General features: G+C 39.2%; 1 protein-coding gene across 1 annotated transcript; it reads left to right on the forward strand.

Moving 5' to 3' along the window:
- Positions 1–1000: 1000 nt before the first annotated feature.
- On the forward strand, positions 1001–14787 carry zgc:153993 (uncharacterized protein LOC767645 homolog). Its single transcript, XM_022211090.2, has 6 exons — positions 1001–1207; positions 8236–8284; positions 9850–10011; positions 11098–11230; positions 12103–12207; positions 12327–14787. The coding sequence occupies exons 1-6, from the start codon at positions 1138–1140 to the stop codon at positions 12423–12425; spliced, it is 618 nt and encodes a 205-aa protein (XP_022066782.2). The 5' UTR covers positions 1001–1137; the 3' UTR covers positions 12426–14787.
- Positions 14788–18484: the final 3697 nt, after the last annotated feature.

The raw sequence follows: 18484 nt of genomic DNA on the forward strand, positions 1-18484 counted from the left end.
TTTATGGTTTTGGTTTGAAGAACTGCTGCTTTGCCTTTTCATTATTAGGATTCAAATATTTTGTCTGTCGAAACAAAATTGAGGTTTGGACCATGGTTTCACTTTGATTTACAGGCAGGTATAAAGGCATTTCTGACTATTTTCTGAATTTTTACAAAATAAATCAGTCTCCATGGTGAAAGTAAATTGTTACTTGCAGTTCAACACAAATCATCAAAAAAAAGTTCACTCCAAACCAAATTTGGATCATTTCAGAACTAGGGGACATTTTGGCTTCAAAATCTTCGAAAAATAAACTCATCTTTAAAAATTTTCTGCTACATATTCATCAATAATAGGGAATAAACTATCAATTTATTCATCATTTTTATTCCATGTTTCATTTGTTGTTTGCTAGCCCTACTCTAATCACAGTGACAGGGTTGCTCATCCATGCTAATGGAAATATCTAACTCCAAGTGAGGAGGAGAAGCTAGATATTTACCTAGCTGTTACTGATGACCAAGAGGACAATCTTACTGATGGAAAAAAGTAAAGAAAACAGTTAAAATAATTTGTCTTATCCTGATAAACATAACAGGGTTCCATGAGAGAGAATGAGACATTCAATCAAGACTGACAATGTTATGAAATTATGGAAATAGAAGAGAGGACATAGCATTGCTCTATGCATTCTTTTGGAAAACTGATGATGTTATTTTTATTTTATTTTTTTTTTTAGATTTGGTCCCAGGACATGTAAATTTACGTAACTACTGCATGTTTTACTATTTTGTACATGGATTATTTGAAATTTGATGAGTGGGACGTGTTCCCCACTTCTGGAATAGAGTATACCCAACAACAACAATAACAACAACAACAAAAACAAAAACAAGCAAAAAACAATATCAACAATAATCCTAGTGCGCAGACAGCAAAACCAGCCCGGTGCTCACCGGAACACTGTGTTCAAGCTGAGGCCCTAAGGCGGGCCGAGGGACGCTCCGTGTCACTTCCGTGTTCTTCAGTAGGAGGAAGATACTTTTCACGGGGCGGACGCGGCCGGACTTATTACTTTTTTTGGCCAAACCAGCGTTAAATATTGAAGAAAATAACTACAATTCAACGCACCGAGCTGACAGAAAGTTTGGGGAAATGTCTGGCAGCCGAGACGAGGATAAACCCCCGGGAGAGCAGGAACCTCAAGGCGCCGTCGGCGGAGAAGGTATGTGGAGCCGCGTCAGGTTTACACACTCGGTAGAAAACTTAGCAGAACCAAATATTAGCTGACAAGCTAACCCCATTTATTCACCGACACACCCGACCGTAACGGAACCGGGCCCTCTGTGGGTTACCGCTGCTACCGGACGGTGCGTGTCGGTAACTCTGGGTGTTTCTCACAGACACTCGTGAAACTTGAAGCCAGCTGTAATGTTTTCTTACTGAAGCAGAGCTGCTTCGAGAGCGCTCAGCCTGCTGATATCAGCCTCGTCTGTCCCGAGGCTCACACGGAAATCCTTGGGTTGACTTCACTGTCGGTGAATATCACTGCGATAAACGGTGAAACCACCTCACTGAATGAGTGCCGACCGCATTTGTGTATTATAAAGAACTCCACAAGTTTGCTCTCAAACTAGAGAGCAGACCTGTGGAGTTCTTTATAATGGTGTAAAACAAGGCGGTAAACAAGGCAATAAAACAGGCAGATTTCAGCCAGAGTCAGGAAGGTGCGAGTCTGTGGCCTCCTGTCTGGACCAGTTCTCACTGTATCTGATGTACAGTATCAACAGCTAATCTTAAACACACACAGCTTCCTGACCATGTGTGAAATACCAGTAAGGACTTTCTTGTGGGGTCAAATGGTGATGGAGGAGCTGCTCATTTATCTGTGAGGACATCAGAGGACAACTGCAGACTCAGCAGCTGGAAGAGAACAGATCAGACTCATTCATCCATCCATTAAATATACACTGCTTAGTCCTCATTAGGAGACTGGAGTCTATCCCAGCTGACTTTAGTGAAGGCAGAGTCCACCTGTACAGGTCACCAGTCTATCACAGGGGTGCACATAGAGACAAACAATCACATTCACACCTACAGGCAATTTACAGTTACCAATTAACCTCAGCCTGTTTTTGGACTATGGGAGGAAGTCGGAGTACCTGGAGAAGACTTGATGCATGTACAGGGAGAACATGCAAACTCTATGCAGAAAGATCCCAGGTCCAGGCGGGGATGTAGACTGGGGAGCTGGGGATCTTGTAGCTGCAAGTCAACAGTGCTAACCACTGAACCACTGTTCAGCTCATTATTCAGCATGAATACTCAAAACTTTTACGCATGACCTACTAAAAAACACAGCTGGACTGTCTAAATCACGTGTCCGTTGGTGTTCCTAAATGTTAAATCATTTCATATAATATGTAATTCTGCTGATTTTTTCCCAATATTTTCTGGTTATGGTACACAGTGGGCTGCTTGGCTTATTTTTTGGAAAAAATGTAATATCTTGGCTAAAAATCATCCCCTGGTAGTGATTGAGGGCTCATTTCAACCGCTATATACTTGGGAATACATCTAAAAAGATATCTTTAAATTATATTAAAAAGTTAAGGCTGCAGGGAGATTTTTCTAGACATAAGTGTAGGGTTCCGCCGATGGAATTTGGTGATTAAATGTAAATTTGAAAGGCGAGACATGATATTGCCTTCAAATGTTTTATTAACTAATTCTATGCAGAGTAAATGACTACTTTACAAAAAACATAACAGTGAAACATGAAGTTAGTTATCGTCCATAGGCCTATCATAACACAGGACATAAAGGCTTTTCTCTCAACTTAACCATGTAACCTAATGAATTATTCACAAAGATATTACTTAAACCACATAATGTCACGTTCATTGGGTGTTTATCTCTGTTGGGAAATTTCCTACAGCTAATACTTACTATGAACAGAATACCATCTTTTACTATGATCCATGCAGTACAAGTAAAGATAAGTGCATTTTGGTTCTCTAAACCAAAACTAGTTCTGCAAGCTATTTCACTGCTCTATGTAGTTTTGTTTTAATGAGAAATACAAAAATGTGAATCCTTAAAAGGAAAAATTGTGACAAAAAACTGGAAAAATCTACCAAATTTCAAGAATTTTGAATGAAATCTGCCCTAAATTGATGCCTTAAATGACCATTTTCAAAATTTGAAGGCAGTTGTTACACTTAGAGACATCTAGAAGTCTTTTTATACTGCAAAGTATGTGTATATTAGAAGTACTACATACAATTTCGATACATACGTGTTAACATCAATCGCCCAAGGTCCACACAGGGGAACTTAGACCTTCTTCAGTAAAATTTGATCTGTGAGAGTTGCCAAAAGCCAGATTTTCTGACACTTGTATTTTTCAACACCTGACATCCTATTCTTTCAGAAAATATATACTTTCCCATGTCTGGCTTATGGCAAGTGAAAATATTCTGGGTGGTACATGAAAATAGTCTCAGAAAAAAAAGTGAAAATTTACTATATTTTTTCAAACTTTGCAGAAATGTTCTAAATTTAAGCAATTAAGAAAATTTGGAGCAGGTAAACCTGAATATTGTTAAAATCTCAGGTAAAAATGATTAATTTCTCAAAAAGAAATAGAATGAAAACCTTATGCTACTTACGCTAATTGGACGCCTGTGGAATGTGTCATTTCCTGAGATTCAAACTGGCCTAACTTTTTAAAGAATAGACTGTTTGACTTGATTTTTTTTGTTGAACTGGATTTTTATTCTACTATAAGAAAAACAAAAATAAAAGCAATTTGGAGGGGGTCAAATTTTCTAGATTTCCAGGTCCCAGCCCACTGTGTAGTATTTTGGTTGTCATTATAGTTTTCATTATATCTTTATTAACTTGAAATTCAACAGGTAAATCTTATAAGTATCTGTTCTAGCTTCAACATCTAATTACTGTAACTAGTTTTAGTAGTGTAGCTGTTGAAATACAAGAAACTGAGACAAAAATAAACTGTAGTAATTATAAGTGGCCACTTAAATATCGTCAAATTCTAGCAGTACAAAAGAAGTTCTAATGCATCATGAAGGGGCTGTTGATTATAAATGTCTTAATTAAGGAAGAAAGACATATAGTTTCCACAGAAATCTTAGTATATCCGATACACACTATAGTCTTTTTTATATTTCCAGACTTCTCTTTAACCGGCACAGAAAGAATACTAATACTATGAATGAAGATGCCGGGCAGAGCCATGTGTTATTTTGTAGCAAGTGAAATTCCCTTCTCTAAAGCTACAAGAATGTCACCACTGCCAAAGTGGAAATATAAAATGTGTTGCTTGAAGGGCTGCTTTTCTCTGTCCTACACAATTAAGGAATGAGCCGAATATTCGGATCCCAAAATAAATATTCGGATACCACCATAACAACTGCATATTGGGATATTCGGGTCCAGCCCTATTTTTTAAAAGACATGGAGTTTTGTTAGCATGAAGGCTCTGCATGTGCACAGCAAGATGAGAGACAAACTGAAGAGAAACATAGAAAAGGAAGAGTTGATTGTCTAAAGAAATGCAACATCAGCTGTAGAACTGCACAATCAATAGATAATTACTCACAGTTCCAATGTTGGCTTCCTATTCTTCTTCTTCTTCTTCTTCTTCTTCTTCTCATTATTATTATTGTTTTTGTTTTTATTTTTATTATTACTATTAATAAATGAACATGACCGACTCTGGTATTGATGCTTAAAACACTCTGTTCATGAAGATAAAATCATCTAATTTCAACTTTGGTTAATCTGACATTAGCATACCTTATTTCACTCTTTTCAAAGTAATTTGTCTCACATCTGTCTGACTTGCTGTGTTGCAGTAACTGAGTGGAAACTAGGAGTCTCTATGCACAGCCAGCTAGCTAGTTTCTACCATAACCTGCATGCAATGTGTTTTGGGAAAACTGGTAAACTGTAGTGTCTGTTAGTGATTCTCAACAAGTAAGGTGCTTTGAGTTTAATTTTGAAAGTGCAATGAATAATATTTTGTCTCCAAAATCAGTGAGTATTTGTGGTAAATAATCACGATCACATAGTGTAGAATAAAATAGCTTTACTGTCATCATGCATGGAAGCATGATAAAAATATATGATCCAATATAAGAAAATATAATATATATCGATCCAAACAATCTTGACTATCATTTTGGCCATAGCTGTGCAGCTCTAGTCAGTTGTAGGATCCACCAGCCATTATCAACAATGAAACAGAACCAGGACAGGGTTTTGTTTATTCCCCCACCTAAAGCTCTGGAGTCCTAGCACCTCTGCAGCCACAGGATGGAGGTGGGCTCCCCTTTTGATCAGTGAAGCAAGAGGGACACCAGGACACCACGCCAGATGTGGGACATGTCTGGCATGGGGGTGCAAAGCACCGAGTCAGCAGGAAGCGAGGCCGAGAGCCGACTTTAAAGGATTCCCCCATTACAGACCTCCAGGATGTGTATTGGACCTGTCTTGGCAAGAGACTGGCTAAGACCCTCATGTACCACCAAGCCTCCAAGGAACCAAATTGATGGCAATAAAAATTCTGACTGATTCCTGAACAACAGAAGGGAAGAAGCTCAGGCACCTGGAGGACCATTTCAAAGACATTCCATTTACTGACAAGGAACTCTGAACTCCAGTCAGAACCAACAAAGATAATCATCCCATAATTCTGGACAAAACTCCTTTTATGCACATCCATTTCACCGAACAAGTGAACTTTTCAATGACTTCATGATTAATCTACCTCTTGCCTTACTTTTAATATTTTATTCCTCCTGATTAGTATCAATGTCATAATTTTAACATGTCTGCCGATCACATATGAGCATGTTTGGTATCATTTTAATCAGCTATCTATCAGTAATGCTCCTAGATAAACTATGTTCACCAAATTTCAATAATTTGGAAAGTTATAGAAATTACCTGAAAATGTAACTCTGTGAGGGACATGTGGACATCAGCCCTCCCTGATGGAGGATGTATCAGACCCCTGCTGAGTTAACAATATGCAAAGGTCCCCTTTAAAAGACCACATCTGAAAGCACCATTTTGAGTTCTCCTGAATTTTGGAGTCGACTTGCTATCCATCACTCTGAGGCTCCAGCCTGTCCACCGTTGTTCCGACCCGCTTCCACAGGCCGACCAGACAGCACGCATCATCATCACCTTCGTCGTCATTATCACAGGCACGCAAGTACCTTTCAATCACTGAATACTTGGTGCATTCCTCTAAACTCTTAGATTCCCTAAAACCTTTAATTTGGCAGACTTTCACATTGGCATTTCTCAAAAGTTACGGCTGCTTTCAGGTGTGGTCTTCTAATTACTTCCTCCCAGAGCGCCTTATTTCAACGTAATATTCTCCAATATTGTGTCGTAATATTGTACTCTATTCTTTCCCTTCCCTGTCATTCACATTCCGCTTATTGTTTGTTTTGTGTTAGTGTTTTGTGTTGTATGTGTGTTGTTGTGCTCTTAGTTGATAGACGTCATTAATCATAGTTAGCTGTTGTTGTCTTCTTGTTGTTGTTAGTAAATAAATGTTTTAGTAACTAAATCCAGTTGACTCAGTTGTTTATTGTTCACATTTTGGTCCCTAACTTGTATTTGATTCCAGCTACCGAAATTCTACTCATAACCTTTTTGAGCTAAAATAATTCCCTTGATTACTTTATGAGGTTTTTCTTGTCTGCACCAAGAGATGTTTAAGATGCTACATTATTATTTTTAGGCTAACTCAAATATTTCGCTGGCCGAAAACTATTTAGACTACTTAATAATTCTGCACAAAGTAATCTTAACCCCATTTACCGTAACATTTCATTATTTGGTGGAGAAAACAATTTAAACTTTACAAACACATATTAAGAAATCCTACACAGTTGTATAAAATATTTCAGCTACATAAAGTTTGATATTGACCATAAACAGGTGTTTGTGATACGACCTCACTTGCCAGCTAATTTGTTTGATTATTTAAATCAGCTGCTCAAAGCTTTGTATGACGGGTTCAAAGTAGGGCTTGGCGATATGGCCAAAAAATAAATTCTTGATTTTTATTTATTTTTTTAGTCATTTTGGATGGTTACGATTTTAAGCAATTTGTGTTGTTTCTTTGCGGTCTGTTTGCTATGGCTAGTGCTAGCCATGCCGCACTCCCGTAGCTGCGGGCACTCTTCCCATTCTTTAGAATGCCTCTGCCGGAGGTGCTGAAAGAGGTTAGTTGTGCTGCTACTCTTCGTTTTCACAGTACTTTTGCAAACCTGGCACATGACTGTAGTTTGCACTGTGTCAGTCTTGTCAAAGCCGAACCACTTTCATATAATCGATGTAACATGAGACCCTTTTCTCGACACCAACTCTTCGTCTGCTGTTCTGTCCGCCATGACGGGGGTGTGAGTGTTTCGGCGGAAGGAGATGAGAGGCGGAAGCAAACGCCAGTGCACAAGTCGTGAAAGGCAGAAGAAGAATCTGTATTATATATTTAAGCTCGCCTCGATTTTACGATTTGGGAAATTTTCAAATCGTCAGGTTTTAAAAAGGCGAATTAATTCAATTTATCGCCCAGCCCTAGTGCAAAGCTCAATCTAACCATCCAAAGCATAAAAATATGTTGGGATACCTTTGCCAGTGTTGCATTATATGAAAAAGCTTTAGAGTTAAAAAGTCTGGCCAAGTAAACAGAATCACCCCAATCATTCCAGACTAAGAATTTCATTCCAAATAGTTAATGAAGCAATCTAGAAAAAAACTCTTGTTTTTATACTACCATATACATCGCAGAAAAACAAAATATTGCAGTCAGTTCTTTTCTTAATCAACAACAATCGTAAAAAGTGTGAAATCATCTAGCTTTCCACTGTAGCCTCATCAGAACAGTAGTAGTATGAAATTCTACTCAATTTTTAGATAAGACTTTACTGTAAAACACCTGCACAGCAATTTTCTGTCAAGTAATTATTATGCCAGTCTTCAAAATGTGTGCTGGAAGCATGGGTCATGGAATGTTCTCATGGAAAGTTAGCATATCTTGCTAACTTTCCAATAGCAGCATGTTATATTTACCCGGTTGCATCAAAAAACTGCCATTGTCTGTAATGATGATTTAGTTTCACCTCTGAATGTAAAAAAAAAAAAAAAAGTTTTTTAATTTGGAAGGAATATGATGCAAGCAAACCAGTATTGATCTTCTGGCTCTTTCAGATGTTGTTGATGATCCCATCTTGGAGCAGGGAGCAGTGGTCCTCAGAGGGTAAGTCTGAACAATGACTTGCTAAAGGATCATGCTAGTGTTACACCCAGAGTTCATTAAACTTTTTGTTTTTCCTTTAGAGATATATTACATTAATTAATGTGATTGATTCGTATTTTTTGGGGGTGCTGATAAACTGTCACCTGCCACCAGCCTTCACACTGCACTGCTGTGCTTCCAGACTCTTAGACTTTGACTCTTTGACTGTAATCAACAAGCATGCTGTGGTCAGTTTGCTTTCAGGATAGTCAGCCTTAAAACATCACTGACATGCCTGTATGTAGATCAGAAGAATTATCGGTGGCTCTAGTCACTCTTTCTGTCCATACTGACTGCAAAGTTATCCCTTCTTAACACAGTTTTCATTGTACATGAATGAGTCAATCCACAGTCCTTAGTCTGTGTACAAATGTGTTCCAAAGTTCAGCAGAAGTTGATATGGGGCATCATATTATAAATATGAAGTGCAAGTGTGAGTGTGTAGCTTGTTGTGGTTGCTCCTGCTTATTTTGTAATGTAAAAAAAGGAAGGAATTTCTGTTAACTTTATTTTTTGTCACACTGTTCAGATTATGGTCTGTTTTTAAGCTGTGCTATGTCTGGATAACCTGGTAGGAAGATTTCTGCTCTAATTTTTGCCATCTTATTGCCTATTTCATTCAAAGTGGAGTGAGCGTGGGGTTTTCTGGCAACCCACACTAACGTTATTTGTACCAGGGATCAGCTGATCGTATCAAAGATGGCTTGCATGGCAACCTTAAAAACATCCCCATAGAGGAAGACATGCAAAGAAAGAGCAAAACAACAAGTCAAAAATGCTGGTCAATGTTAGATCACTGTAAAATATACAAGTTAACAGCCCTGGTGATGAATTGCGGAGACTTTGTGGAATTGATGTTGCATGTCTCCATCTCACAGAGACTTGACCAAAAGAAAAGTAGTCTGGAACCTATCGTTACTATTTGTGGCTTTCAGATGATTGGCAAGAAAAGATGCCGGTGGCTTGCTGCTTTGTTAACATTTAATGGCTCCATCCTGGTCACATTGTCCTGAAGGAATGTTTCTGCAGCAGAGACACTGAACTGTTAGCACTGTGGCTGTCCATCATACGTACCCAGGAATTTTCACACGCCTTCTTGCTCATTTACATCTGTGTTTCTAAACCGGCAACCGCATCATCCACTCTGCTACCACAAGACTCCAGACTCTTCTCCCCAGTGCTCTCTTAACGATTTTGTTGGACTATAATACCAGACAAGACTCTCAAATCCTGTACTTTTCTGGTGCAATATGGAGGACTAATCATTTGATAACCTCATCGTTAAGTGTTGTTGCTTCTGAAACATGAACAGCATTGTTAAATTTCCACAAAGCTATGCATTTATATTATTTAATTTATATTAGCTTATATAGCCACTTTAAAAATATGCTGTTCAACAATACAGGCCTATCTCCCTGAATGCACATCTTAACAGTTTTATGGAATGGCATAATGACAGAAACATTTATGACCTGCTGGTAAAATATTTCTAGTATGTTGTTAGTCATCAGTTGTCCCCATCGCAGGTATGTGATTGAACGTATAAACACAGAAGACCCTAGTCGGCACGTCTCCTCTGAGGATCTGGGAGGAAGGCCAGATGAACTACAGGATCCACAAATTAAAGAAGTGGTGGATCAGCTACTCAAGATAGCTGATGACCTGAACAGGAACGCTGAGCTCCAGCGGTAAGCTGTGCATTGTATAAGCAGACAACCGCCTCAATCAGCCTTTGGTTACTGGTTACCTGATTTTCACTTGTCTCATCAAACTCTTTCAGTGTAGACACTCATTGTAGCTGCTTTGGGCAGATTGAGAGCAAAAATCTTCACTCCCTTTGACCCGTTTGTTCACTGTTTTGACTACTTGTTATAAAAGAAATTTTTTAAATAATTTACAAACATTTGTTAGTGTGCCTGAGGAGTGGCTTCTGTTCACTAACACTGAAATACAGGTTTGTAAGTTCTTGTTTCTTCATGTTTCCTAAAAGTCTGGCAAGAATTTAAGAAGTCAAAATATCACAAACATCAATAGTTAGAAACATATGCTAAATGGAAACATGAATTTATATGAACTGTGTTGGTTAAATGCCACTCTTCGCTTGGATTGTAGACATAAGATCTGTATGGAGCGATAGGGAGGCTGTAGCCTTCTTGTCTGATATCTGATTACAGTTAGTGCTTTCACACAGTTTTCCATCATTTACACTCAGAGTGGAGTTTCTTCAGTGATGACATCTTGTTATATTCTTTTCCTCTGCAGTGCTTAGTGGCATTGACTGGAGAATTGGCACCACCAGCTATGTTGCTGACCAACCAACCATTTTGCAAAAATTAGTTTTACGTTTGGATATAAACTTGGCTAGCGTTCCATGTAAACTGTAATTTTATTCAACTTTGAACCCTTCCAGGTTGTAGTCACTGTATGAAAGATTAATATGCATGGCATGATCAAATTTTGTTAATAAATATGAGTTTTAAAACAATTGCTGCTGTTGGAGTATGACCTAGTCAAATTGGCTAAAGGGGTATCACAGCCAAGTGTAACCATCCAGTGTCATTAAACTGATATACTGAAATAAAATTACCTCACTCCCTGTTTGCCACAGATTTTACTACAACTTTGGAAGAATTAAGCAAAAAACATAAACACTGATGTACAGGCAAACATCTGATATGAATGCTTCTTGGGGAGCAGGATAAGGCTGGCATAAATCTGTAAAGTGAAATCACTGTCAATCGTTGAATTTAAATGTGTTCTTTTTCACCTTTCAGACTTATCAACCAGGTTCAGGGAAACTGTGCTCAGGACATCTTCATGAAGGTGGCCAGGAGCATCTTTGCTGATGGAATAAACTGGGGTCGAGTGGTGGCTCTCTTTCATCTGGCCTACAGACTTATATACAAGGTGATACATCCACTTTATTATTCAGTTTCAGCACCAAAATAGCAAATAATCTGCTGTTTCTATAGATGTGTTCCAGCATCCACATTACAGAAATTGATTTAGTTTGTCCCAGTGCATGGTATGTCAAATGCAGTATGCCAAAAATACCATCTGGTGTTATTTTGCAGTATGGAAGTCAGTCTTTTTTAACTCATTTTTATTTACCGAACATTTATGCATTTAGGAAGTCCCTTGTGATTAAAATCTTTCTCAAGAGAGACACGGGGAGAATTTGTTGGTCATTCTCATTCACAGTCTGGTGTGCTGCAGAATATACATCACATATACAGCCCTCTCTTGCTCGAATTACAAGACAGGTGTTTTCACATTGGAGACTGTGACCAATAAATGAGCAAGGCGATCAAAGCTCAATTCACAATATTATGATGAAGTAATAAGTCCCAATTGTATGCACCGTGTACACTTTGTAAGGGCATCTGTAGTACGTACTGAAAGAAAGAAAAAAAGAAAAACTATATGATATGGATTTCAGGGACTGTGCTGGCTCCGGTCTAAAGGTTACACACAGGTTCTAGCTGAAGTTATCTCCAAAATGAACCACATTTTGCAGCAGATGCACATATGGTGTAGCTACTCACATCACTGTTCAAGTCACCTGATGTTAGCACTGATCAGATGCATCACTTTTTGACTAAGACTTTTGTCGACGTTATAAATCCCTATTTTCACAATCTAATTATTTTCATGCATGGCACTGACCTGGTGCCACTTAAAGATTTCATCTTTAGATTGCACATTGAAATCATCTTCAAGCATCAGTGGTTGGCAAACTAGGAGAGGTTATTAATGGCAATTGTTTTTTTGTTTTAAAGGCTCTGACCACCAACCATTTAGAGAACATCAGAATGATTATCAGCTGGGTTCTCCAATTCATTAGAGAGCAGCTCTATGTCTGGCTTGTGCAGCAGGGAGGCTGGGTGAGTGGTACATCATCTGTAAAGTTTTGTCCTGTATGTTTGTTTAAGGCTTTCTGGTCTCCTGCATGGACTTGTTCGGGGATCCAAAGTTCCTAACCCTGTTCTCTTGATCTGTCCAGGAGGGGGTGATCCGTAGCTTTCCTCGATGGAGGACAGCAGCCATAGTAGCATCAGTAGTACTGGTGGCAACTTTTATTTATCTCAGGAGGACACGCTGACACTACCAGACCTCACAACCAGGACTGCAGTCCCATCTCCTGGATATATGCAGCTTTTTGATAAAGACAGTCTTTGGGACATTAATTACAACCACTCCTCATCCTTCATATCATTAACAAGAGGTCGTCAAGTATTTTACTTTACTCAGGTTTCCTAGAACAAAAGAAGTGCTTTTACAGCCAGTTGTCCACTAGGCATCTCTGTCTTCCTTCACCAGCAGCTTATCAAGACCTTCCACAAATTACAGAAGCTGCTACACAACCTTCACCAGCCATTTTGGAGGCATTTAGCTGCTGAGTAGCAGCAGCTGTCAGCAATGATGTTGTTTAAAGAAGTGGGACATACTACAGCTGTCATCTAAGCCAAGGACCTGACCTTACCTGAACCACATTTAAGGCTCTGGGTGGGGTCTTTGGCCTCAGCAAAATTTGAACGAGACTTAGAGGACATAGAGAGTAGGACTGCTCGATGGAGATCACTATTATTTAACTCGATTGCTCATAGACTTTAGAATCCTGCATTTATTAAACTTTTTAAAAAAAGAACTTCAGCTTTTTAGCCTTAGGTTTTGTTGAAATTTAAATGTAATTCAAAACAAATATAAAGATAAATGCAAAGAAATAATGAAGTCAGGTCGTCTGCAAGGGATTTAGCACCAGGTTCTCTACAAACATGCAGTGTGAGATAGCACGTTTGTAACCAGTGTACAAATAAACCTCTGCAACAGACAGATGTGGCTATCTGACACCACCGTAGGTCCAATGCAACAAGTTTGATTAATTGCTCAATCTAAAGACGAGACCTGAAAAATGACCCTAAGGACACTAACATGATTTTTCTTAATGCAAGCAATCAATCAATCAAAATTGACTGCATTCCATGTGATTTTTTTTTTTTTTGCTGAAGTTTTAATACTGTTGTATTTTGACCAAACGGTAGCCATGGTGGTTCTCTAGTTAGAATATTATAGAATAGAAAGCCTTTATTGTCTTTATTAACCACGCTCATATCTTTTTATACACATGCATGTCAACAAATGAAGCATCATGGTTGTCATGAGTCTTCAGAGATGAAGAAAGTACCAAATGCCAACGCTCTGCACAATGGGAAATGCTCTTTCTGGGTTTTTTTTTTTTTTTTTAAATGGACATGATCCATCTCAGGTTCAGGTTAATCACCTGTTCAGGTCCTTCTTAGATAAGTGCAGTGCAATACGTAAAGGGAATGAGATTTTTATTTGTGTTTTGAACTACTCTCTATCCCCTCACCATCACTGTACTGTGAAAACATCTGAATTGCACACAGACTGGTAAAATCCATGCTAACAGTACCACTGCCTGATTTGAGGGCAAAACGGCTATCCTCTGCTTAAATCCTTAGTTTAAAAATAAAAGACAGATTTGAGGTGTCTGCATAATGCTGAAGTATGGAGTGTGAGTGGACAGGAGAGCATTTTGAAAAGACCAGTGTGTGACTGACAAATAGTCATGTAAAACTCTGCTCCAGGAGTGTTAAGAAGCTAATTTCGGTTGTGTCTATGGCTCATGGTCTCCCAGTTGTTTGTAAATGACAAGTCTGATCTGACTGAGGAAGTCAATGCAGCAGCCTATAAAATGCAGTCAGCCTTGATAAGCAGGTTTATCACCTACCATCAAATCATTGACATGCACTTTGTCACAGCAAATTTTACCTAAATATACAATGTGAGTAAAATTCATCAACCTGCTGATCATGTCTAAATGTCTCAAAACTTGACTTGTAATGTATTACTTTTACTTTACTTTTTTTTCTACTTTTCTACTCTTCTTTTGTCTCTTGAAGCCTGAGTGGACTCCTCAGAGTGACAAGGTATTGATGTCACATGTAGCTTATTGTCAAAGTTGCTTTTACTTGCATTATAACAGAACTGGCCTGCTGACCCATCATGACAGTTTCTTGGTTGCCATGGACAGCATTCAACTGCATCTTCACTGAGCCTTATTATGAACAGATGTTCATATGACGGTACATTTTTAGCCCGTAAAACTTGTGTGACCATTGAGAAATGGTTGGAAAAAAATACCTATGTAGATTCTTAAAATAGACAAAGGGGAGCAAAACTTTAGTGAACAAGAGATTGTTCTGTATGTCTGTGTGGGAATAAAGTTTTATAGATGAAGATGTCATTATTGAAACTAGTACTTTTTACTCATTGCATTTTTTTGCTTTTAGATTTGAGTTCTTTGGGAGGGAAATCACACTATTCATCTACTGTTCTGTTGTATCTGTTTAAATTGAAACCTAATGATTTTTAATTTTTTGTCAGAAAAAATGAAATTTTAATGGACTACATTTCTGTGAATAAATTAAAAGTGAATTAGAGTGCTCATAGTGTGAATGTTTTGCATGGCTGTGGGATATACACTATTCAAATGTTTGGACACACTTTCTCATTCAATGTTTTTTCTTTATTTTTTTACTATTTTAGGCATTGTAGATAGATACTTAAGGCATCAAAACTATGAATAAACACAGAATTATGTAGTAAACAAAAAAGTAAAAAGTGTGAAATAAGTCATATCATGTTTTATATTTATTATAAAATATGATTAGCCATCCTTTGAGGTTAGACAGGAGTCTCCATGGACTATGATGTTTGCAGATGACATTGTGATCTGGTGAGAACAGGGAACAGGTGGAGGAGATGCTAGAGGCGTGGAGGTTTGCCCTGGAAAGGAGAGGAATGAAGGTTAGCCGCAGCAAGACGGAGTATCTGTGTGTGAATGAGAGGGACCCAAGTGGAAGAGTGAGGTTACAGGGAGAAGAGATCAAGAAGGTGAAGGATTTTAAGTACTTAGGTTCAACAGTCCAGAGCAATGGAGAGTGTGGAAGAGGTGAAAAAGCGAGTACAGGCAGGCTGGAACGGCTGGAGAAAAGTGTCAGGTGTGATAGAAGAGTTTCAGCTAAAATGAAAGGAAACGTTTACAAAACTGTGGTGAGACCAGCCATGTTGTTTGGTCTGGAGACAGTGTCCCTGAGGAAAAGACAGGAGGCAGAGCTGGAGGTAGCAGAACTGAAGATGCTGAGGTTCTCTTTGGGAGTGACCGGGATGGATAGGATCAGGAATGAGTACATCAGAGGAACAGCACATGTTAGAGGCTTTGGAGATAAAGTCAGAGAGACCAGACTGAGATGGTTCAGACATGTCCAGAGGAGAGAGAGTGAATATATTGGTAGAAGGATGCTGAGTTTCCCACTGCCAGGCAGGAGGCCTAGAGGAAGACCAAAGAGGAGGTTTAATTATGGATGTGGTTAAAGAGGACATGAAGGTAGTTGGTGTGAGAGAAGAGGATGCAGAAGACAGGGTTAGATGGAGTCGATTGATTCGCTGTGATGACCCCGGAAGGGAAAAGCTGAAAGGAAAAGAAGAAGATGATTAGCCATCCTTTGCTTTGATTACTGCGTTGCACACTTTTTTCATTCTCTCCATGAGTTTCATGGAGTAGTCGCCTGAAATGGTTTTCACTTCACAGGTGTGCCTTGCCAAGGTTAATTTGTGGAATTTCTTGCCTTCTTGATGGGGTGGGGACCATCAGTTGTGTTGTGCAGAACTCAGGTTGGTACACAGTTGACATCCCTATTTGACACCTGGCAATAGGGCAAGAACCAATCAGATAAGTACAGAGAAGCGATAGTCTGTCATTACTTTAAGAACTGAAGGTTCAGTCAGTCTGGAAAATTGCAAGAACTTTGAGTGTATCCCCAAGTGCGGTTGCAAAAACCATCAAGCGCTACAAAGAAACTGGCTCACATAAGGACCACCTTAGGAAAGTAAGATAAAGAGTCACCTCTGCTGCTGAGGCTAAATTCATCTGAGTCACCAGCCTCAGAAATGCAGAAAATTAATCAGTTAACAGCACCTCAGATTAGAGCCCAGAAAAATGCCACAGAGTTCTACTAGCAGACACATCTCTACACATATCAACTGTTCAGAGGAGACTGCATGAATCAGACCTTTATGGTCAAATAACTGCTAAGACACCACTACTCAGAAAAATCAACAGGCAAAAGAAATTTGTTTGGGCCAAGAAACACAAGGAATGGACATTAGACCAGTGAAAATCTGCTTTGATCTGATGAATCCAAATTTCAGATCTTTGGATCCACCTGCTGTGCAACGCAGAAAAGGTGAACGGATTGTCTCTACATGCATGGTTCCAACTAAGAATAGAATAGAATAGAATAGAATAGAATAGAATAGAAGCATGATGGAGGAGGTGTGATGGTGTGGGGGTGCTTCACTGGCGACACTATGGGGGATTTATTCAAAACTGAAGGCACACTGAACCAGCATGGCTACCACAGCATCTTGCTGAGACCAGTGGCGTATCCAGGACTTTTTTACCGGGGTGGCCTTGATGGGACACAAAGCAGTGTGGGGTGGCTATGGCATAGTGGAGTTTAATGCCATGTACGCAGCCGACCACAGTTCAAATCCTAGTACTTTGCTGCATGTGACATCCCCTCTTTCTCCCATGATTTCCTTTCTCATAAGTGTTAAATAAAGGTGTCTATTCTGGTTTATTTTTAAATTCCATTTCCCATTATTACATGGGCGTAACCACCATCTCAGAAGTGAGGGGGACAAATTTTTCAGAGCGATTTATCATTCTCTTACATTTAATTGCACCGTCCTTAGTGGCTAAAGAACCACATAATCCCTAACAGCCACAGTACAATACCAGGGGACCAACTAGGCTAGTTCTTTAAACTATAAAGTATAAAACTTTAAACTATAAAATCTAAAGTTTTAGTGGCCAAACTCTAGTTGACTTGACAACAATGTCCCTTGAACATCTACTGGACGAGTAGCCAAAGGTGCCAAACACTGAACATGAAATGATCAGTACTGCCTGGTTTCTCCCTGCAATAGATATCTTATTTTCAGGAAGTTATAATCTCTCCTTACCTGTAAAGACCCTACATCCTTGTCCCTGCTGCTGGCCTCTGATCCAGCTCCTCCCTGACTCTGCTCTTTCTGTTATGGCAATAAACATTAAAAAAATGTGGTAAGAAAAATTCTGAAATAGCATTAGGAAGAGTAAAACTTGCAGTGGAATTTAACCTCAAAATCACTTTTACCCATAGATACATATTTTTTTCTCAGCCACTTATATATTTTTTTTCACCTCTGCAGACCCTACATGGTCAACATTACTGCTGGCCGCCGCCTCTGGTCCATCTCCTGCCTGACTCTGCTCTTTGTTATGGAAATAATCATTAAAAAATCTGAAAATCAAAATTCTGAGATAGAATTAGAAAGAGAAGGAGTAAAAATAGTTGTAAATTTATACCAGATAGCCTATTCTTTTTTCTCCTCCCTGACTCTCCTCTTTTGGGACCAAAAGACTTAAATACATGGAGAGCAACTGTGAGCACATCTTCTGCCCAGAAATGAAAGAGGACTGGGTTTATTCCAAGAATAAACTAACTAGCAGTAACGTAACAGAGGCAACAACATTTCAATTATTGTTGACTAGCTTAACATATTGATATATTGCCACGTTTTACCTTGTCATCATTTAGCTAACAAGTCTAACATTGTTTGCATCCAACAAGGTCACACAACTTACACGGTTTGTTTGGAAAGAACTGTGTAAAGTTTTTTGCTTCTTGCTAGCTCTGGCTGGTTTGCTAAACATTACTCCAGACGCACGTTCAGCACTGCTCAGCACAGCAGCACGTCTCCTGTTGAACACCTGCGTTAGCATGCGCTCATGGTGCATTCAAAGACGGCTCGGGAAAACACGTTACTGGATGCTAATAACGGGTTTAGCTGTTATAACGGCTGAAAAAAGTGCGGGGGACATGTCCCACGCGTACCCCGCGTCCGTTACGCCCATGTGACCAACTACCTATCAGATCTGGGGTGGCCGCAGGGGTGGCCAATGAGATTTCAGGGGTGGCCCAGGCCACCCCAGGCCACCCCCTAAAATCGCCATTGGCTGAGACATGTCATCCCATCTGGTTTGTATTTAGTTGAACCATCATTTATTTTTCAACAGGACAATGACCCCAA

Source organism: Acanthochromis polyacanthus, chromosome 2, assembly GCF_021347895.1.
Source record: "Acanthochromis polyacanthus isolate Apoly-LR-REF ecotype Palm Island chromosome 2, KAUST_Apoly_ChrSc, whole genome shotgun sequence".
Classification (NCBI taxonomy): Eukaryota; Metazoa; Chordata; class Actinopteri; family Pomacentridae; genus Acanthochromis; species Acanthochromis polyacanthus.

Excerpts from the sequence above, each read along its gene's own strand:
- zgc:153993 (XM_022211090.2), top strand. The coding sequence starts at position 1,138 with ATGTCTGGCAGCCGAGACGAGGATAAACCCCCGGGAGAGCAGGAACCT. Across the intron at positions 10,012-11,097 it reads AGGAACGCTGAGCTCCAGCG|ACTTATCAACCAGGTTCAGG; the intron begins GTAAGCTGTGCA and ends TTCACCTTTCAG. Across the intron at positions 12,208-12,326 it reads TTGTGCAGCAGGGAGGCTGG|GAGGGGGTGATCCGTAGCTT; the intron begins GTGAGTGGTACA and ends TGATCTGTCCAG.